General features: G+C 30.8%; 1 protein-coding gene across 4 annotated transcripts; it reads right to left on the reverse strand.

Moving 5' to 3' along the window:
• Window positions 1-1,870: 1,870 nt before the first annotated feature.
• LOC134283124 (calcium-independent protein kinase C-like) lies at window positions 1,871-23,244 on the reverse strand. 4 transcript variants are annotated; one of them, XM_062765576.1, is made up of 16 exons: window positions 22,780-23,244; window positions 22,477-22,540; window positions 18,671-18,827; window positions 17,242-17,356; window positions 16,692-16,818; window positions 15,768-15,892; window positions 15,316-15,385; window positions 13,395-13,451; window positions 12,765-12,812; window positions 11,000-11,178; window positions 10,393-10,566; window positions 7,307-7,461; window positions 6,943-7,081; window positions 6,421-6,609; window positions 5,351-5,500; window positions 1,871-5,199 (listed from the first exon to the last, which is right to left on the reverse strand). In XM_062765576.1, exons 1-16 carry the CDS (start codon window positions 23,110-23,112, stop codon window positions 5,023-5,025), a joined length of 2,259 nt encoding a protein of 752 aa, XP_062621560.1. In that variant the 5' UTR covers window positions 23,113-23,244; the 3' UTR covers window positions 1,871-5,022. The 4 variants fall into 4 exon arrangements, with proteins under 4 accessions (XP_062621560.1, XP_062621562.1, XP_062621561.1 ...); XM_062765578.1 differs by lacking the exon at window positions 13,395-13,451; XM_062765577.1 differs by lacking the exon at window positions 12,765-12,812.
• Window positions 23,245-23,556: the final 312 nt, after the last annotated feature.

The following is a 23,556-nucleotide window of genomic DNA, read 5'->3' on the forward strand; positions in this document are numbered from 1 at the left end:
TCTAAAATTCGCAATATTTTTCAACCATTTTCTCAAATGTACCTTTAAATTGTTCTATTATTATGTATTTAGATTTCGGACGTAATATTTGAAGTACTAACAGAAATATAGTGATTTTTCTCTGATGAGATTCTCGTGAAAACGACTGTGAAAATGACGTTTCCTGAATTGACGGCGCACCACACTTTTGTTAAAATATGTGTAATGATCGAGATTTTGGCAACATAGATCCAAAATAAGCGTTATAAAACATGTAGTAAACTAGGCTACTCGTGACATTCGCCCACAAATAGCAAATTGAAATTTTAGACAATTAGACCTCTGTAAAAAGGCTATTCGGGAGGACGGGAAGAAGATTATAGACGAAAAGTTAACTTTATCCGGACTGTAAAGAACGTGATTGAGAGTCACCAATATCACACTATATCTCATAAGTAGTTTTTGGTTTTAAAACAAAAAAAAAGATTTTTTTTTTACTTGTTTAATAGATTTTAAGCTTGACAAGAAATGGTGTTTTGATGTTGAGTAGATAAGGTAACTCAAACTATACAGGTACTCAAGGGAAAATGTTGAGAAAATGAAAGCTCAATCACTTATTTTTATAATACTTGTGACGTCGAAGATTTTGCTGCGCCGTGACTTAATGGTATGTCCTGAAAAATCACTCAAAATTAAAACCAATTTACAAGATTTTGATATGAAATTTTTAAGACCATATAATTAAAGATTCTTTTATATTATTTGTGAAATTTTGCCCGATTATGTCGTCAAATATTTCGTCTGTGCAACCAGTCCGCGTAATTTTTGAACGGCCCTCGTAGTTTGAATATTTCAAGTAATAAGAGTCCCAAGATAATCAAACTCTCTCATTTGAGGCATTTTTGGGTCTCAAAGTATTTTTACCAAAAAGTAGGTCACTGTGACCTACTTTTGAAATCTCATGGCTATATCTTTATATTTAAGATAATAAGGGGCTTAGAATCATCACATTTTGTGAGTAGATTATCCTGGGTTCTCAGAGTGTTTTATCCAAAATGCAGGTCAGGATGACCTACTTTTCAATTTCAAGGCTTTATTTATATGTACAGGATACTTAGAGGCTACAAAGTTATAGATTGTACATTTATCAGACTTGGGTCAAAGTCATGAAAAATTTTAAATTTTTTCTTTTAGTGACCTTGAACTTGCACAAATTAATTTGGGTCAAGGTCATGAAACACCCTCGGGTCTTTGGCTCAAAAGACCTAATAATTAAACTACTTTCATGTAGAGCATACCCCCACATAAACTTTGTTCATTTTCAACTTCTTTAAAAAGCACCAATTTAAACGCTTTAATCTGGATTCTTATATTTAAGATAATAAGGGGCTTAGAATCATCACATTTTGTGAGTAGATTATCCTGGGTTCTCAGAGTGTTTTATCCTAAATGCAGGTCAGGATGACCTACTTTTCAATTTCAAGGCTTTATTTATATGTACAGGATACTTAGAGGCTACAAAGTTATAGATTGTACATTTATCAGACTTGGGTCAAAGTCATGAAAAATTTTAAATTTTTTCTTTTAGTGACCTTGAACTTGCACAAATTAATTTGGGTCAAGGTCATGAAACACCCTCGGGTCTTTGGCTCAAAAGACCTAATAATTAAACTACTTTCATGTAGAGCATACCCCCACATAAACTTTGTTCATTTTCAACTTCTTTAAAAAGCACCAATTTAAACGCTTTAATCTGGATTCTGTACATGTAATTGTAAATGAGTATTAAAGTTCCAGAATGTCTTATGGTTGCATGGAGATTGATTTGAAATACATGTACTACAAACAAACCATATACATGTATCACTGCTTCAAAACACAAGAAATAGTATTCAGATTATTACATTTATTATACAACTTAAAACCTTTGTTAGAGGTTGCTGAACTCTATGGTAAAATGAACAATGGAATTAATGAGACATGTGTCACAGATAGACTCTTTCTTAAAATGATATGGAATTTAAAAATCCAAACAAAAACAAGCTTTCACAGAGTACTATAAAATGATTTATACATATAGTACACATTGTCTGCATTAACTTGAAAGTCACTAGAAAATTACTTGCAAGTTGCTAGAAAATGACATGATTACACTCAATACTGATCAGGGTAGCTCTAATAAATGACTGTCTGTTACCTTCTCACAGTGTGCTTATCCAGCATTATTCAGTTGTACATTACAATGTTCTTCGTGCAAAATAATACCATTTAACCATGTTTCACCCATGAGGCATTTACCCCTAGACAGGAAGCATTGCACATCATTTTTGTCTTTTGGAAAGTTGAAAGCTGTGATAACAAAGGTAATAATATCATTGTATATCAATTCATGTGGCAGTTTGTTAAATCTTACATAATAATCTATCACATGGCAGGAAAAATAACATTTTACTCATTTTCTTTGTATTAATTTGCATATGTTACAGCACATTCATTTAAGGACAGAATACCTTTAACTTTCATCATTTTTAATGTTAACAAAAATCGAATGTTTATAATTATAAATGTGGTCAAAAAAAAGAAAGCAATGGAGATTGTCCCAATACAAAAATGTGCAAGTACTTTCAAGACCTAACATAAAGTACACTGTATCAAAGGTAAAATTCATCTGGGAAACAATTATTGAAAGATCTGCAGTAACATGTACATATACAATTCCACAAATTGAAGACTTGCAACTTATATTAAAAACATGTTTTGAGGATTTGGTACATGTATTTTTAAAATCTCAATTCTCAATAAAGAAATTTAAAAAGTGTATGTTACAGTACCAGCACTCTGCTTCCATTCACAAATACATGCATAAACAAGGTTTTCTCCATCTATAAAACCAATTAAAAACAATAAAACAACTAAAAAATATTGCACTGATCATTTGCAACCCTATTTAAAATTTACACCCACATAAAAACGTATCATTTGATATAAAGAAATTTCAGTCTGCCAATTATTCTAAAAATATGAAAAAGTTAATGTAAAGCAGGAAAGACATCAACAAATATCTCTGGAGAAAATCTGACTATTTTCATAAACAATCTCAAAAAACTTCTTCTCTCATCTCTCCGTATGCTCCATGTATCCTATGTTATATCCCTGTATTCCATTTCAGCACGATGCTCAACATAACTTATAAACATACAGGATTTGAGTGAAATACTGTTTCACAAACCGTTGAAATAAAATATATCCTGCAAAAATTCTACTGAGCCCTACAACTTCAATGCAAGATAAAGCAATGCTGTGAAATCAAGTTAAGGAATGAAAGCTTTTTTCAGATGCAAAACCATTCTGAAAAGATTTGCATTCATCAGTGGCAACCCTTTGTCAATGAAATTCAATAAATTAATCTATATTTTTAAGATACATGTAGCTATAGTAATCACATAAATAAAAAAAAATCATCAGATCTTAAGTTATCTACTGAATTTTTAATAAATCATCTTAATTTCAAAGTTTTTGCTTGGAGGTCAACTACCATAACTTGCATACACAAGTTAAGCTTTCATTCAATTTATCATTATTTATGCCAAAATTTAAGCAAGTTTATTCTTTTCCATCATGGAAAAGCACAGATCCAGGAAAGCACAGAGCATTCAACAGCTTTCAGAACTTGTTCATAAATCATGCAAAGGAATGCCAAGCTAAATTTCTTCTCTATAATGGAACTACAGCTTTGTGATGTTTGTATACACCTCATAAATTCACTGTCAAGGAATCATAATTCTTAAGAGGTACATGGGTTTGCATGGAATACCACACATCACCTAAACTTAAACCATAAACTTCATTTAACTGGTATTATGTTTGAATCTTCAGATATTCATTCCTCCTACTAGCACTTACTGAAATGCAATTTGATATCAAAGAAAAAAAAATATGAGATCATTACCAGATTATGATAACATCTGAATACTGGGTTATAACCCAGAGTTATAAGAAGGTTATAACCCAGATTTATAAGAACAGGGAACAAGATAGTCTTAAGTTAAATATGTTTTACATGACACCATAGACTTTTGTCCATTCAAGTATTCATTTCAGGTAACTTTCTATACCTTATTAACACTTAATTTATTTGTGTGTAAACAATATAATTCAAAATTTCCTTGTTGGTATTAGATATGCAAGTGAAAAAAAAATACTTAAATAGCACCTGTGTAAGAAATTCATAACTGTATCATTGAATTTTTACACCGGATGCAATTTGACTAGAATATATTCAAAGACATGTATATAAATAAGGTTGCTGTCATTTGGCCAATGCTTATCTATTTTACAATGTACATGTATATGTACAATTTAAGTTTAGAAGCAATAAACCAATCTAGTCTCAGCTTTCACTCATATTGTAAAAATGTGATCTCCAACAGTACAAATGCCATTCTAATTAAAAAAAAAAAAAATCTTTTGTGTAAACTTCCAGAAAAATCTTATCATAAATACATTTATCATCTGATAAAAAAAATTATGTAAATAAGAAATATACACCATGGAAAAAGAATTACATCTCTGAAGTTGAATTTTCATAAAAAGACTCAGAAAATGAAATGTAAAAAAAAGTTTTCTGAATAAAGGCATGAGAAATTGATCTGTGATGTCAACATGTATAAAACATATACAGCATCATATGTGGCCATGACTAGGTTTTGTTTTTAAGTTCTAACAAGTCAAAGAACTGAGGTATTGAATGAAGAGGCTGAAAAAGAAAAACAATGAAGGGGTATAAACTAGAGAACTGGTGACACACCACAACAAATTGCTGGAATATATGGAAATATTGGTTCATCTGTAACTACCCAAAGTAATTTCATTTTACAAAGTTACTTCAGTTAAAAAAGGAAAGTTTAATGTATTTCTGTCAGAATACTCCTTCTCACTTTTACTCTGAATCATTCTTTAGTCTGTTTTCTGCCAGTTATTGATCTGTCGGGGAGCAAGGAGGGGGAGGGGGTCATCACAATCTTTCTTTAAAATTAACAGGGGTCAATGAATATCCGATGTCGGACAATAGGACAGTTTTCCATAGTCAGGATTAATAAATGAGAAGCCATGGAATTCTTCTTGGTTGATTGTTTTCACAACAGCTGGGTCCACTGGAGTTAGTGTTGGTTCCTCGGAAGTAAAGTCTTTGTCAAAGTTGTTGGCATCTGTTCTTGATTTCTGGAAAAGAAATTCATCCATGTAAACTAGTACTTCCTCAAAGGAAACCATATTTATCTTGTGACAACAGTGGCTGATAATATGAACACTTCATTCAAAGTAAAAGATCATTACTCTGGTAAAAGATAATCATATTCTTATTATTACTTACAATTTTAGGTTTAAATGGAGGTTTTATTTGTCTTTTTTCTAGCAGATCCCAGTCAATTTTCTCATGGAAAAATGGGTTAGTTAAGATTCCCTTTTCCCCTCCATGATCCTTTACACATCCAAGTCTCTTGGCGGGATTCTTTGTCATGAACTAAGAATGAAAATTGTTTACACCATTTACAGATTACATAGGTCCATGTATATGTATATATTCGATTCATCGCCATTTTCGCTATACCGCCATGATTTGCCAAGAACGTTTTTCCTGCTATATAAAATTCTCTTTATAATGCCAAATTCGCATACCGCCATCCGCCACCCTGTTTTCACAACAAACGTCCATTTTTAAGTGTCTCGATATAAGGTGCAAGAAATGCACATGAAATATGCAATTAAAAATTTGTACAATGATTTTAACATGAACTGTTATTAATTTTGTTTTCTAATAAAAATCATTTAGTAAAAGTCTTCTGATAACGATATTATTTTGATGATATTGAAAATGCAAAATTTGCTTAAAAATAAATATATAAATTTTTAAATGATGCCTTAAACAATGAATTTATTCAAGAATTCACGTTTTATCGGCATTATATTCAACCCAGCATTTTTTTTTTCAATATTTTTTTAATGCATCCACATGTGCTCTCTTTATTTCATAACTGCACATTTTGTTTTAGCGAAATTGTACATAAAAAATTACTTGAAGTATTTTAAAACTTAGAAATATGTTTTAATATGTACATGTACAAAAAAACCTTCTTTTTTTTTACATTCACCGCCAGATTTCTAAATTACAAAAGATTTAACTGTACAAGATTTTAACAAAAAAATAATATCAAAGTCATATATAAGAAATGTACTGAAATACTAAATTTTTACATGTACTTGTCTATTACATTTTCTTTCATAAAAGCTTCACATTGAAAACAATCTTTAAACATTTTTAGATAGAAAAGTCGACATCGATTGTTTTTAATAACCTTCTCATTCATGCTGTCCTCCCAAAAAAACCTTTTTTTTTACACAAGAACAGATTTAAAAAGCTTATAGATATAGAAGTAATTGTACCCCTCTGAGGATCTGTACTGCTTCTTTACTGAGCCAAACAGGGTAGAGAACATCGTCATGGAGGATAGACTCAAACAAGTCCTCCTCATTATCTGCTTCAAATGGAGGCTGACCAGCCATCATTTCATACATCAGGACTCCTAATGCCCACCAGTCTACAGAGGCATCATAATCTAGCTCCTGTAAGATCTGAAATAAATGTTTATAAAAGAACCTGTATTTATACCAGGAATTTTCTTTTGATAATCTAAGCACTAAAAAAAATCAGATATTTTTATAAAAAAGTACTTTTGTCAAAACAGTAAAACTCTGTTATAATGAAGTCACTGGGACCTATGAAATTACTTCGCTAAATCCGTAATTAGTTTAATCCGTATAAAGAATTTGATAAATTTACGTATATAGCTGGTAATCCAAGATAATTTCGCTATATACGCAAATTCGCAATATCAGTGTTCACACTAAACAAATTTTACTGTATATATTTTTCTCCAAACATTTTATCTTTTAACTGTGTCTTACCTCTGGTGCTATGTAATCTGGTGTGCCACAGAATGTCTGTGTTACTTTGCTCTCAAACATTCCTTCTTTACACATACCAAAATCTGCTATTTTACAATGGCCCTCGGCATCTAATAATATGTTATCTAATTTCAGATCCCTGAAACAAAATAAGAATTGCTTTTAAACTTTATTATTACATTAAGTGCACCAATCACCATTAGAAAGATGTGCATGTGTATATACAGGATTAAAATGAATACCGTTGAATGAAGGAAACTATCTTTTTTATTCCCTGGCATTGCAAGAGAGATGATTGGATATGTTCAAATCTTTCTGTTTCATTTCGCAAATATAAATTTCTGTGAATAGACATACATCTTACCTATAAATTATTCCATTTCGATGAAGAAACATAAGAGCAAGAGTCACTTCTGCAGCGTAAAATCTCGCTCTTGGTTCATCAAATTTACGAGCTCGTTGAATTTGGAACATTAAATCACCACCATTTACATACTCCATCACAAAAAATAATCGGTCCTGCAAATACAAAAGTGTAAACTCAGAAAAATCTTTGAAGACTTGTAACAGAATGCTACGGAAGGGGTCACAGAATAATTTCGTGGTTGATGTGAAAAACAAATTATTCATATGTCGAAGATCAATTAGTTCGCGAACTTTTTGATCACCCCTAGTAATATTCAATATCAAAAAAATGTGTTTTTTAAATGAGAATTTCTCTTTTTTTCCCCCTGTAGAAAGTAAGAAGGAAAAGCAAGTCATTTGCAAAATAAGTAATCAATCAATGATTTCCATGGTTAAATGTACTTCTAAATTGTTGTAAACAGTAATTTCAATTTTCAAAAACATGCATTAAAGCATATGATATAAGATTTTTATTTTCATTTCAGTTCTTAAACTGTACTTCAAGGTTATTGTGCATTAGCATAACAATAAAGATGTGTTTGTGAAACACTGATGCCCCAAATGGCAACTCAAGAACAAGGCTAAATTTTTTCAGATGAAGGTCATACTCCTTGATCAAGAGGTCAGAAATGTTTGTACCCAAAGAAAGGTCTTGTCTAAAGAAAATATGGCTAATGCTTAAGTTTATCAAAAGTAGGTCTTACTCCATGGTCAAGGTCATGAGATCAAAATATTTGCCAAAAAATGCTTTCAGGGTCCAATTTAATTTCTTTAGATGTAAGTCATCAAGATGAGGGTACAGAGACTTTAACAAAAAAATATATATAATAATACGGTATAGGGCAGTGAGAAATCCCAACATTGAGTGTATTTTGGGTGTTTTTAAACAAGTAAAATGTAAACATAAAACATGATAAAAGATGTTTTTAAGCTTAGTGTGAATTATTGGTGTAAATTACACAGACTTTCACATACACATATTTTCATGAAGTACACTTAATGAAACATGCTAACAAGAAATGTCTTAAGAGAATTACACACCAAGTAACTCCAACAAAACTTTAAAATATTTCTTGACATATTGTAACCAAAAGAAAGGTCTTGTCACAAGAGATAAATAAGAAAGTCCAAGCACCAACTGCTTTAAATTACAGGCAATGTCAAGTTTTTCTAAAATAGGTCACATTCCAAGGTCATGAAATATTAAAATGTTGATACCCAAAGAATGGTCTGGTACTCTAGTGAAATGCAAAATCCCCAGAACTAACAATAAAATTTTTGGCCAAAGTTAAATGGATAAATTTTTGCAAAGTTAAAGGCCAACCTCAAAGTAAAATGTTTAAGAGGTAAATATGCTTGTACCAAAGAAAGGTCATTTCAAAAGGTGAAATATGAAAGCTCTAACACAATCTGTTCAAAGTTATGAACAGGGTGATTTTTTTTTTTTTTTTTTTTTTTGCAGAAAAACAGACAGGCTGACAGACCAAATTTGATATCCCAGAAATCTTCAATTACAGATTCAATAAAATTCAATAAAATAAATAATTCAATAAAAAATCACTTAATATTAGCAATAAAATATATACATCATCTCCTCTTGTCTTGAGAGTTAACAAATTCAATATTAAATGTAGAGTAGAGTCTTGGGGTATTCTTTAATATCTATGTACTTATAAATAAATCTTATGTTATTTTTCAAATGCATTTCTTTTAATCTTTGATAAAAATCTAGCAGCAGTTATACCAAGAAATCATTAACAGAGTGCAGAGTTCACAATATTAGTTCCCTAACAAGTAAAAGCTTAATGATTTTCTGAGGGAGTGGTTAAACAAAGCGTGGCAAGTTCAGCTTTTTTTGCATGTAATACTTACCATATTTACCACTTATTTTGAGTTTATATCACTCATTATCCTGAAGAGATACATGCATCAATCTATATAATGTTAACCAACTTATACTAGGACCAAAATATAAATGAGGGGAAGAAACCCTAGTGAAGAGATTATCAAGTGAAGTCAAAACAGTGCATTAGTGGGAGGGAGAATAGCCTGCATTGATCCAACTTTCCTAATACATAACAACATCCATGCTTCAATCGAAAACCAGCTGCTCAACTTGACAAGATATTCCATAAAATTAAAATCCTATGTAGCCAATCAGTTGCTATATACATAAATATCAATAAACATGCATTCAATTGATACACATTGTGGTAATTTGAAAAGTATATGTGCATGTACTAATGTTAACATTCTTCACAATATGTTTTTGCAGCCGCTGGGAGCTTTTCCCTCCCTCCCTAACTCAAAAAATTCCAAAATTCAGCCCACTGGCTGCAGAGAGTGTGTTGACATTAAATTTCATTTATCTGTCATTTCATTCTACTGGGTAGTTAAGATCAGGTACTACCATAGTTGGATTGGCCCGATTTATTTTTAAATATTTACTTTTCCAATGTCTTTGTCCGAGATAAAATTACAAATAGTTAATGTACTTTATTTCTTCATAAATGTACTGGTTCATCAATAGGCACAGTAAAAAAAATCAAATGCAGGGCGGTACAAATAGGGACAAGAAGCGGGGCTTGTACCATGTGGATTTGCGGAATCAAGAGCATGTAAGTATAAGGAATAACTGTCAGATTTTTCGATTTCATGACGATGATCAATCGATTGGCTTGCGTGATAATTTTATGCATAAATCCCTTGACATTTATGCAAATTATCATGCAAGCCAATTGATTGTTCACATCATGAAATCGAAAAATTAGACAGTTATTCATTAATTTAATGTTGACTGCTGCAACAGCAAAACCTGGAAAATCTAATTCTTTTTAAATATACTAATGACTGAATGAATGACATGTAACACACAAATGGTTGCTTAAATACATGTATGTCATAAACATTGAAAAGCCCTCATAATAAAGCTATATAAAAGCATCATCAAATTCGTTAATGCAGACAATGTGATCTACAAAACTACAGATAAACACACACACTTAAAATGCTAGGAAAAAAATCAGGACTGGTTACTGGACTTACCCTTGTTTGGAAGCATGAATGAAGTGCCGTGAGGAAGGGATGCTTGGCAGAAAGAGCCAGGATTCTCTTTTCTGTCATGGTGCATTCTACATCATCATCTTGTAATATTGTTTCTTTTTTAAGAACTTTTACAGCTAAGACTTCATCTGTACCCTTCTTCTCAGCTAACATTACCTATATTTATCAATAATTTGAAGATTTATTTTGACTTTAACATTTTACTGTTATATTGTAAACACACTTTTTCAGCAGTTATTATACTTTAGCTCATTCTGAAGTTTGTCTTCTCCACTAATCTATGTACAGATCAATACAAAATTTAAACTAAAACATGCCATGTTAAAAATCTTTTATTAGCCCCTGACTAATTAATTTCAAAGTTAATTTACTCATGCTTTGGACACCTTATTAACTTACTTCAAAAAATTATAAATAAATAAAGTATAAATGATAATGAAGAATGGAAAATTCATCAAACTGAGAAATCTAGTAAAAAATTGAGCCACACTGTTCAAGATGGTTGCACAACATGTTACAGCCTGAACTTAATGTAAATGAACAAAATGACTTATTTGTGTACCAAACAAATGAATTTCTAAATACAAACCTTGCCAAAACTGCCTTTACCCAAAACTTTGATAAAGACAAAATCTTTGAGGCCGATTCTATCTGCCCGTCTTTGGCCTGATCTGTCCTGTGACGGACTTCGCCCACGACTTAAACACATGTCGTCAGCGGAAAGCGTATTCTGATCACTGTCCTCTGGATACTCATCATTCCCATCATCTGAAACATCAGACAATTATCAAGCCTTGTTACACAAATATCTGTCTTTTTAGACACTGTAAAAAAGCAACATTTTCATTATACAATATGCACACTTATATTTAGCTATAATTACTCATCTAGAATTTATCATGATTACATTTACCCTCATTCAAAAGTCTATGCATGTAATTTTGCATATTTTATATATGTTCAACAATATAATCTAATTTCTATAAGCATTATTTCACTGGCTAGAAAGCATTTGTATGACTCGAAAGATGATCCAATACTCTGCCCTATGGGATAAAATTATACAGTTTGCAATAGTAAGATAAAAGAAGCTGAAATTAGTTCAAGGATTTATGGCTATTCAATGTTTTGTTAATATGTTTAGTACATACAAGTGTTTGGTAAAGGTCTATTTTTCATTTGACGGTTACATATTGTAATTAATACAACTATACATAACCACTGCACACATAAACACAGCAAACACCCTATTCTTAGGAGTTGTTATAGAAACAGCAATCATTAAATGGTGTTGCATTATGCATTAAAAACAATTAACACAAAAGTGCTGTTATCAGAAAATGGTTCATATCAGAAACCATGCAATACAATTAGTAGTGCAATGTATCTGAAATTTCTGTGCAAGTTATATACTGGTACCATTTTAACATCTAATCTCTCCTGTTACAACACACAAATGTAAATAAATAAATTTATTGTACTTGTTAATGATATATTCTTAAGAAATCAAATATTTGGCAAATCCAAATATAAATTTAAGACCGCAAATTTTCATAAGTGCAACAGTTGAAAACATGCATATGACAATTTAATCCTCATAGAAAAAAATTGATAAATAATGATTAGATTTTCACCATACCTATCACCTCTACTTCAAAACTTTTTCTCGCAAGAAAAATTACTTTTTGTGTACTTATTTTAACATAATTTGTGTCAGTCATTAGTCTAGTAATTCATGCCTGCCTCCGAAACATGATTTCATACTAGTATTATATACAGAAGTAATGAAATAGCTAATTTAGGTCTGTGCCAAAATCCATGCCTTAGACTGATATATTGTAAATAAATATGCCAAAATAAGTACACAAACAATAATAAGTAAATGTGCACGAAACAAAGTACATGCTTCCAGACATCCAACAAAGCAAAATTTGGCCACAGAATATGCTGGTTTTTATGTCCAACCAATCACATTCAATATCAACGGGAATTTTTTTATCAACCAACAGCTTTACATACCAATACCTGGTTTACATTGTGAAAAAAAAAATTATCATGCGACTGTAGTCTACCATGCATCTTCCCCAACCAATGATAAAAGACAGAGCAAGATGAAAGAGAAGAAGATTTTCCAACAAGATGAAGCCACTCGGAGACGGCATGACACCTGTGCACAATGATTCCGAAGCATGCAGCTACATGTACATATATATAATGTACTAGAATTTGTCACTGGCTACAAAATGATATAGATGTATTGAAGAGCTAACTAAAATGCTATGTAAAAGGCCTGCTTACAGTTTGCTTTATATAGTCATAAGCACTAACTGTGGTGAATAGATTTTCTTACATACTTCTCTTTTTGTCTTTTGAGATTTCTACCTCTTTTTTATCTATCAGATCTGGATGTACATAAAATACACTCATAAAAATGTACTTCATTTTCAAAATAATATGTTCAATTCCAAAAGAAATGAAAAGTTGTAATGAATTTTTCAAAAACTGTAAAAAATTTTGTTGTGGGAAATATCTTGATTTCTAAATCCTCAGCATATTAATCAATAATTTGTACTTTTGTATTAAGTACCTTGCCTATAAAGAAAATTCCTATAAGCAGTGACTGATAAAAAAAATAACAGTGTAAGATAAAATTGTTTTTTTAATCAGATAAATTAAATGTGTTCCAATGTAATGTTCAAGTATATTTATGCACTAATAAAATTTAACAAATTTCAGGTTGCATTGAAATTGTGTTTCTATATTATTTCCTGGAAGTATCTTTGTAAACCATTTTAAAAATGTATTAAGAGCAGGACTATAAAATTCCTTAAATAAGTTACCATGATTCCCAAAATAAAATATTAATTATTCCCATGATAATTTGTTAATAGGATTGTATAAATAAGATCACCATATCTGCATTCAAAGAGAAATGAAGAGAAAAATATGTAGCCAAGGACAAAGACAGGTGTTTGATTACATACTAGCAACTGTGTGACTCCGCATGTAGGGAATTTTTTTGTTCCCGTTTTTCTTTTTTTCTAAAATAAAATTATAAGAAACACAATGAACCAAAAAAAAAAAAGATAGGAAAAAAGTAGCAACTAAAACATAACTATGATACAGTTTGTAAAGAAAGAACATTGAGAGGTTCATATAATTACTCAAACATGCATAAATTAAAAGAACTTGGTTCATTTTAAGCATAAATTGGCACATGGAATTAATTTTTTTTTGAATGCTAGCTGATAATAAAACAAAATTTCTGAATTCTGATATGAAAAACAACTGTTCCATTGGTTTCTTTTCTTTTTTTAATGGTGGAACTTTGAAAAATTGCTGAACATTGTGACAAAATACTAATAATTCAAAATGAGCACCACAAGTTCCAAAAATAATGACTAACCAACACTTGGAAGAATTCTTTTAAAACTGAGCTCTATAGACCAGATATTGTTTCCATTGATACCCATATCCTAAAGTGTATGGTTTTTGGGAGTCCAAATGTTATCAAAAGTGTGATATGCTAAACTGTAAATTTTTTGTTTTGTCAGTCACACAGTCTTGAGTTAAGATATTATTTCACATACCGGTAATTACACATGTATTTAAAACTACTTTGAAATTTTGGGTTTGGAAGACCATTCATATTCAACATAAATAAATTTACTTTCAAACAATAATCAAATTCAATACTGAGTGAATTTTTTATGAATCAGTTTTATTCTCTTCTACATTAGGTCATCATTTTAAACTTAAATGATTTAGTTCAATCCCCACTCACCTTTTCAAACAATGTATTATAATTATTGATTCTCTGTTACATAGAGACATTAGGGTAAGGTCAAGTTAATATGAACATATTTTGTTGTTTCACTTTTATTTTAACTTTAATTGATCCTGTGGTTTATTTAAGTGGGTCGCACCAATATCTGTTACAGGTTATATTATGTCACAAGCACCTTCCATATCTAGTGTTAATTGTTAAAAATTTATCAAAATAACTCTTAATTAATCAAAAATTAGAAATTTAGGTCAAAAAGTTATTTCCTGATCATTTATCTGTCTCCACTCTGTTTTAAAAAAAACAACAAAGCATATTCTTTAAAGAAAATGTATGTAAAATAATGATTATTTTATTGCAAAAGATTAGTTGTTTGTTGTTGGTTGTTATGATGAAAATTGCAGCTTTATATAACAGTGAATCCCAGGAAAAATAACTGTCTATACATATACCCAATAGCAGCAAATGGTTGGGCCTATTATTACTTGGGATATGGATCTGCTTAAAAATTAATCTGAGATGCCTATAAAGAGGTTAGCAAATAGTTAGAACTATGTCTTAGGACAGGCTCTCACCCAGGGTCCATAGGACATTTATCATTTTAAAGACAGAACATTCTATCTAGTACAGAATAAACTCAACTTCTAGAGGTGTCAAAGCAAAAATATACATCTGCATGTTTTTTAGTCATTTTACGTCAGAAAATTTTTAAAATATCTTTTTGATACTAAAAGTGTTAATTTTGAAATTTATCAGAGCCAAATTAAGCCTTCTATGAACCTCGTCTTTTTTATTGGTATGATAGAATTTTTTTTAACTAGATTACAACAGTAGTTCACAGCACATTGATAGATTCAGTTCATTCTTTAATGATGCTATTTATATTTTCATTTTAATAGTGAATCTAGTGCAATCTGGTACTTTGATTTAACACAATTAAATTTCATTCAATATTCATGCCACAATTTATTATCTTTATAAATAAAATCTACTCTAGAATGAATATCATGTACATCCTTAAGATGCTCATGCAAATATAATTGTTCAGTAGTACGCTGTTGTTTTATTGTGTTTACTAGTAGCTGTTTATGTATTGAGAATATTTGTCTCACTTATCTTACCTAGTTCGGGAAGAGGAGATGTCAAGCGCCCCTGTTTATCCTTGTTCGGAGATTCTGTACTTATTGATGGCTAAAACAGAAAATCAATCTTTGAGAAATGGATTACACATTGACTGTAACAATAATAAAGAGCTATATAGATTATAGACAGTATATACATTATACAATTATATTGAAATCAGTCTAAAAACTACAGGAGGAGTAGCATCTTGAAAAATAGTTTACACACAGACAGATAGATGGACACCTTACTAGCATATAAGCTCTTCTGGTCTCTGACCAGTAGAGCTTAAAATTCTTGTTGAAAAACTTGTACATAACAGCTGAATTTAAGTAGATATTACCGGTATTCACTCAGTTATCACTGACTATAAATCCAAATGTAGTCATTTTAAACATACACTTTTTTATGCTTTATTCGTATGAAACAATTTCTTAAACAAATCCTGTACCTTTTTTCTTGTATTGCCAGGTGTAAGTCCAATTTCTTGTATCACCTTTGCCAGCTGTTTTGAATTTAGTCCACAATTATTTGCAACATTTTTCTTGCACCTTTTGTGAACATTTATTTTGCAATCTGAAAATAAAATTTGAAAATGTTATACAAAATATTCTTGTAAAAAAGAATTAGCTACAAAATCCTGACTTTTCTGTAACAGACAGGCCATTGTTACAGTATTATAAAACAGTAAATTACAGTGGATTTTGACAGGAAAATATTTGCATTCTTTATCTTGTCACTCTTACTGTAAAAACAAAAGGCCCAAGGGACACAATGCTCACCTACATGATTTTGGCCCTAGTACTCTTCATCAGATTTCCCCCCTTATAATATATTTTGTGGCTCCACCCTACACCTAAAGGCCATGGTTTGAACAATTGAAAATGTACACTACCTCAGAAAGTTTCCACTCAATTAAGTTTCCTTTTTTTCTGACCAAATACAGGTGTATTAATTGAGATTTTTTAAAGACCACACCTTTTTACCTTTTCTTGTTAATTGTTATATGTCCTTCATTACTTTTTCAGTAATTTATTTTTTTTAATAAATTAACCTCCCCTTCACTCAAGATTGCTTTATCCAAACTTTCGCTAAAATTGGCCCTGTAGTTCTTGAGAAGTGTGAAAATGTTGGCCCTAAGTGCCAAGTACAGGTCTAAATTTGCAGCTCTCCACTGTGTTGGCATTTCAATACGAGTGAAAAATTCTCAAAAGAGTGTTTTATAAACAAACAAGGATTCATTGTATTTGAGTTGACAGAGTGTATTATGCATATTTACTTCTTACAATATTCAGTTATAAGGGTTTTTTCTTGAGAATAAGAATAATGTGTATCTCAGTTTAAAAAGTAGCAGTAGAAGCAGGTTTTTACTTACCTCCACATTGCTCCCCTTGTTTAACAATACCATACAATAAGGAGCCACAGTGGTCACAGAATGTTGGTCTTTTATAATTGTGTACATTGAAACGATGTGGAACATTAATCTTCACCCGTGGTACCTGCTACAAACAGAAAGTATAAAACTATTGTAATCGACAGCAATCTACTTTCATTTTGCAAATAAAACAAAATACCCGTTACATTGTAATAAAAATTATTTGTATTATATTCTGAAAATTTTATTGCCTAAAAAAATTTCATTTGACACTATTCTCAAATGTTCATTACATGTATACATGTGCATCCCTTTATGATGGATAAAAAAAAATCTTAAAAAACCCTTTTAAATACGTAAAATATTTAAATAATGAAGCTAATTGGTTGGTCATCAAATCTCCTTAATCATTAAATAACTTGTTTCATTGAAAAATTTTGCTCACAAAAAAATGCAGACTTGTGATATGTCATATCCCCCCGTCATTTTTTAATGGCCAAAGTTTATAAATGTTTCCATATTCCAATAACATGCCCAATTTGTCTCCTACCTCCACACTTGCGTCGTCCTTTGAGCCTGGACATTTGGTAACTACACTGTTGTGGCAGCGTTTATGGACCACACATGTACACACTTGACATTGATAACCTTGATTCCAAAGTCCCCTGCATTGTAAAAAAGATTGACTAGATTTTTGCTTTGCAATATGCTTCAAGATTGAAGCAAACTACAGAGTAAAATATTCAGTCTATTGTTGAATGAAACTCTATTTCCATCATAAATTTCTGTGGTTAGGATGACCACAGGATGACCAATCACCATTACCTTTGAAATGCACATAATTTGGAATTTATATTATTTTGATACATGTACCAATTATTGCTTCATTTATTAGATGCAATAATTTAAATACCATATTTAATGCTACCCTGACCTCTAATTTCTAATTTAGTAACACACTTTAGGGGCCATTCTCATGTCTCTACTGAGTCTATTCTTGACTTCATTACCTGGTAATGTAAGGCTGACCCCCGTATTTATGCCTTCATTTTATTTAAATAAACAGATAATATAGCACTTTACTCCCATATTGTTTTTCAACTTTCTTTTTACTGTCAAACTCCTGTTATTTAGTTAATTTTCCACTCTCTAAGCCAAAATAATACTTCATGATGATGTGTTAGTTGATGATTTATATAGGTCTACAAATCTTGTGCAACTTTTGTGATCATTGTGATACAGAAATCAGTATCTGAAAGCTGTAATACTATTTTCAGTGTGAATGCTTATACAGCAGAAAAAAAATTTCATTCACCTGGAAATGACACAGGTGTCACTCAAGGACACTCCATCAATGAATATCAAAATTTATCATATTCATGCAATGCTTTTAGGTTTCTTATGATAAATCAAATGTATCATCCATAATTTACTGCAGAATTTAAAAATTGACAAAACTAGAAAACTCATTGCTGAATATTGAAAGACATGGATGCTAATTTCAAGAAACTGTCACAATTATTTTTTGAGTTGCTAATCCTTAAGTGCGAATGCCAAGAATACATGAATAATACAGAATTTATGGCTTAATTAACTAAAGGTTTTCACCTTCTATTCTTAGTATGCAGAGCTGTCTATTTTTAATTAATTGACATTTAGTATTATTGGGATCTCTGATGTAGAACATTAAGTACTTGTATAAAATCACAAAAGAAACAATGCAAAATACAATAGTTGATCCAAAGTAATGTCTCAACTGCTACAAAAATCTTTATCAATCAAATGTTATCAAAGCGATTCACTATGTTAATATATATACCCCTATTTATTTTGATTCTTGTCTGAAAATTGCATGCGATTACTTCGAATATTTTTTAAATAAACATAGGCGATGATAACATGTATCTAATAGAACAATTAAAATGTTTGGTAAAAAGAAAGGAGAAAATGTTTATAGGGAAACAAGACTTGCATCTAACCATATAAAATCCCGACACAATGAGCAGAAAGTGGGCTGACGCAGGAGTGTGGCCATGAATTTGTGTCCATTGACTTGATGAACCCGTCTACGCATTGCCCCACGTCTGCGATTGAGTAAACCATCCTTTTCTTTAAATACTCTTTCCTTTGGGGGTTCTGTAAAAAATGTATTGAAAATTAATAAAAAATATCAATTGACTTTACATATTTCAGTCCTACCACTAGCAAAGTAAAAATCAGTCTCTTCACAACACAGAAATATTCATTCTAGAACATGACATTCCTAATTCTAATCTTGAAAGATATTCAGTCATAAGAGCTAAGTTCAAGTACGGTACCTGCTGCATAAATATATATAGACCTGTATAAACTGAAAATGATGTTTATAGTGCTGTGCTACAGGTACTAATTACTTGCATGCTACTTTGCTGCACAGAACTTGTTCAAATGATATGCACCAAAAAAAATGGGGAATTTAATAATTTTATGCTCCACTAGGTGTCACATCCAACAAATGTTTTGTAAAATGCAAACACATATTATTTTCTACTTTACAAGTCCATGGCAATTAGCACTTCACAGATGATTCCATCTAATTTCAGTTTTCATGATAGTAAGCAATAATAGGATCAGAACCATCATTTAACATATTGAACTTCTGCTGGATAAATTTTGACCTTTAAATTAAAAATAGAGATCGGTGATATAAACAGTGAAAACAAAGCATTCATTATGCATGGACCAAGAAGGATTGCTTTTAAGCAGAAACAAAAGAAATCAACAGCCAAATCTTCGCAAACAAGTATGGGCAATTTCAAAGCGATGCATGCAGTGAGCTATATCAATGACATGTTTGTATGGAGGAAATTCGAGTTTAAATCTACAACCTTATTGAAATTAAAAAAGTTATTCACTTGCACTTTTTACTGTGTTGGTGTTAATATATTTGCTTTATTGATTTAAATATATACTGTGGAAATTTCAAGCTTTATTCTGAATTTTAGATGTAATGTTCAAACGTTCCTTAGTGTTTTGAGTATAAGGTAATTAGGAAAGATAAATCTTGAAAGTGGACTTTTTATACCAAATATTTTTTAAATTGGCATTTTCATTTCGTTTAAACATTTTTCATTCAATTTCTCACATGTAATTCATTGAAATACATTCCTTGTCTCTTCAGAACTCATTTTCTTAATGTTTTGTGCACAGATTAAACAGATAATGATATTAATTGTTTTTTAGGAGAAAATTATTTTTTCTAATAAAATTAATATTAGGTATTATGAGATATTTTCACTGTTTGTACTTGTCTTAAGAAGATGCCCATCATTTGACACTGAAAGTTCTGAAATTCTGGTAACAATAAACTTGAAATAAAACATTTCACTAAAATTAGACAAAAGCTAAAAAATTCTCTAAAAAATAATGATATCAATAGTTCTGGATATTTGACATCTACATAATAATGCTGTAATGCTAAAATAAACTGTTGCCACCTTAACATATTGAACTTCTGCTGGATAAATTCTGTTTATTAAACAGAGATATATGCATTATTATATCAGTAGCAAAAGTGGCCATATTATTATGATATGTGAATAAATGAAAAGATAATGTTGACAGTAAGGTAAGCAATCCATTTCTTTTAAATACCAAGTATTTTTTAAATGACTTAAATGTATTTCTTTTCCACATTTACAATCTCAAAATAGTCCCCCACCCTCCCCCCATTTCATGAAGAGTGGACCCAATGGCCTGTTGTTTGACCTTCATAGAGAATAAATTAACTACCGTATAAGTAGAAATTTTAGCGAGGATTTAATTTTGGCATTATTAGCGAGGTTGCTAAAATTTAATTGCAATTTATTTGTTATAGCTTCTTTAATGTGCATTTTAAAATCGCTAAAATAACAACTCGCTAAAAATAAATTACCAGTTTTTATGGACAAATAGCTAAATTTGTGTCTCGCTAAAATTTCCACTTATATGGTAGTATAAAACATATATATCAAAGCTTAAGAATTCTGTAAACTGTAAAAATATGATACTACATAAATAGAGAAAGTATCAATTACTTAACATTAAAGAATGAATCAAATACATTCGATGCTTTTCAATAAATGAAATGTCAATTGTCATTCTGTCATAAACAAAAATACCAAGTCGTATTTGATAAAATATGAACTGTCTAATAATACAAAACACTACTGTAAGTACTGTTCTGTGTGGGTGGTTGTATAAGTATGAATACTACTGTAAATTACACTATAGCAGATGTGTAGACTAGTGCTTCCTTTATGTGGAAGTTAATACTCAACTTTAGGTGAACATATTTAATACAGCATAAAAGTGAAATGCTTATGAGATTAGTGTAAAATGACTAATACATATATTGTATTTAAACAAAGTAAAATAGTACAATGGCATCTTATCAAAATATATTTAACAAACTACATATCATGTTGCTTGTTTTGAAAAATATACTTATTCATTAGAAATGAATAAAACTTAAATATGATTTATGAATAGATGATACAGAGAAAGGATAATTATAAAAGTACACTCTGGTAGCTAAGGGTAGTACTAATATGATTTTATGTATTCTATTCATGGAATGTTATATCTTTTTACTGTTAAACTACTGCAAGTCTAAGATTTTAAATTTCATATCTATTACTACATTAACTATCATCATGATCATTGAATAATTTATCCAAAATATAAAGTAAACAATAAATGATGTAGATCTAAAATTGAATTATGAAATAAATCAAAATTGTAACCAAACAAAAATATAATAATTATTTTAAGCATTCTTTTTTCCCTCACTCCCTTCTCTCTACTAAATCCCTGTGTCCTATCTACTAATAGATCAAATTACTTTTAATCACAAATTCACAAAACAAAATGTTCTATATACTAATTCTGTGAAGGCTGAAAAACTCTGTCTTAAAAAATAATGTTGACAAGAGGTGTGTTACAAAAGCTTCACAACACAGATAAAATGGAAAGAAGTGCCATATATGGAAAAGGATTCTCACATTCCAATGAAGGGTGGCATTACACCAAATGTCTGTTATATGTAACTTGGTACTTCAGCAATGAATTTTCTTTTCAGTTACAAATAAAGAGATTTTAGACACTCCCCAAATTTAATGTGAAACAGGATGACCATATTCCTTGTCAGGATTTCTGACAGTTGAATGGTCGATACTTTTTAAATTGAGTTTTAAAAAGTAAGCTGCATGTACAGGAGTATAATTGACATAAATTAAATCACTGATCAATTGAACGTTCCCATGCACACATACAGTAAATAATGATAAGACTGCCAGCAAGGGCACCTGCTCAGTGCAATGTTTACATACTGCAATGATTGCCATGAATCTGTTCATATATACCTTTTTGTTTACTTTTTAAATCAGCTATAAAATCATAGTTTGAACTTTTCTATATGAATATTATCTGGTAAGATAAATGTATATTTACTCCAATATTTATTTTATTATGATAAATAAGCTCTCCCTATTTATTTACATTGTTAATATTGGTGGTAACCTCATTAACATAAATGATCACATCGGCGACAGAAGCCTACGTCATTGGCTAATCTGAAAATCACTTCTCCAAACAAAAAAGATGCCAATAGTGCACTAGAATGGTATAGCATGCAATGAACATTATCAGCTGATTTTATAACAAGTTTCTAAATGGTTATTGGCAAAACACACTCAAAGGCTGACCTGAATTTGAGGTTACGAACGGAATGTACAATATATGCTAATGATATGGTGTTGTGTATTACCTTCAGATGTAGAGCCCTGTAATTCCAATATAATGTGTATTTGTCCATTTGGTTCCAAATCGACCTAAAATTCATTAAAAAATATATATCAGTTAACCCATGTGCAGAACAGCATATGTGATATTATATGAGAATGTTGAGTACATTCCAAAAAAATATACAAAAGCGACTCGTCTGCTGCGATTCGGGCGTCCATCTTGAATATCCAAATTCCCATTCCAACATTTCGGAGCTGTTTGTGGCTATTTCCAAACACATCTTTGTGGGTAAATCACAAGATACAAAATTATGCATTTAACATACCCATAAATCGTTAGATTTTTCCTTGATTTCTTCGAATGGGATCGAACAATTTGCAACAAAATCGTCGGGGGGAATGGCCGCATCATGGAAAACCGTAAGTCCTATCGTTCGTCCGTTATGCACTTCGGTCACAAAATTCTCGTTCCACACAGGAGTCAAAGTTTTCGTTTTTGTGGTGGTTCTAGCAACTTCATTGTCATCTACGTCTACAGATATATATGGATCTATCAACTGAGCCCCCTTGGCTATTTGATGGCGAGTCGAGCAGTCGGTTGGCTTAAGATCATGCGCCTCGCAGATCTTAAGCGACATAGTTCCATTGAAAAACTTCATTGTATGTTGTATTTATACACAACTGTTTCTCATTATAACATCCATAATTAATCCATTCGTACACAGTCGAAATAACTCAACATTAGAAACAACTTATCGCGGAAGTCGGTGCTTTGCTGCAATATATGCATTTTTACGTGTTACGCATGCGTGAAAATACCATCATGACCTTGAACTTAGAATGCTTGGATTTGTTTTTATTTTCAAATAAATTAATAAACAAAGTATCAGATTATTGATGGGGGGTTTTCATTTAGGTTTAATTATAAACATATTAAAGACTTCGATGTTTAAAATAATATTGAAAATTAAAAGGGGAATATAGTTCTTAGGCATATGATATAGACGTACGTTTTAGTTATACCCCCCCCAAATAACAAATAAATAAATAAATAAAATTTGGAATTTATTCAGTCTTTTACTTCCCTGTTGCTACAATGTGGC

Source organism: Saccostrea cucullata, unplaced genomic scaffold (assembly GCF_032062105.1).
Source record: "Saccostrea cucullata isolate Sc308-1 unplaced genomic scaffold, CSIRO_AGI_Scuc_v1 ctg326, whole genome shotgun sequence".
In the NCBI taxonomy this organism is placed as follows: domain Eukaryota; kingdom Metazoa; phylum Mollusca; class Bivalvia; order Ostreida; family Ostreidae; genus Saccostrea; species Saccostrea cuccullata.

Excerpts from the sequence above, each read along its gene's own strand:
- LOC134283124 (XM_062765576.1), bottom strand. The coding sequence starts at position 23,112 with ATGAAGTTTTTCAATGGAACTATGTCGCTTAAGATCTGCGAGGCGCAT. Across the intron at positions 11,179-12,764 it reads CTCAAAAGACAAAAAGAGAA|ATGATGGGAATGATGAGTAT; the intron begins GTATGTAAGAAA and ends CTGATGTTTCAG. Across the intron at positions 7,462-10,392 it reads ATTCATGCTTCCAAACAAGG|GACCGATTATTTTTTGTGAT; the intron begins GTAAGTCCAGTA and ends TTGTATTTGCAG.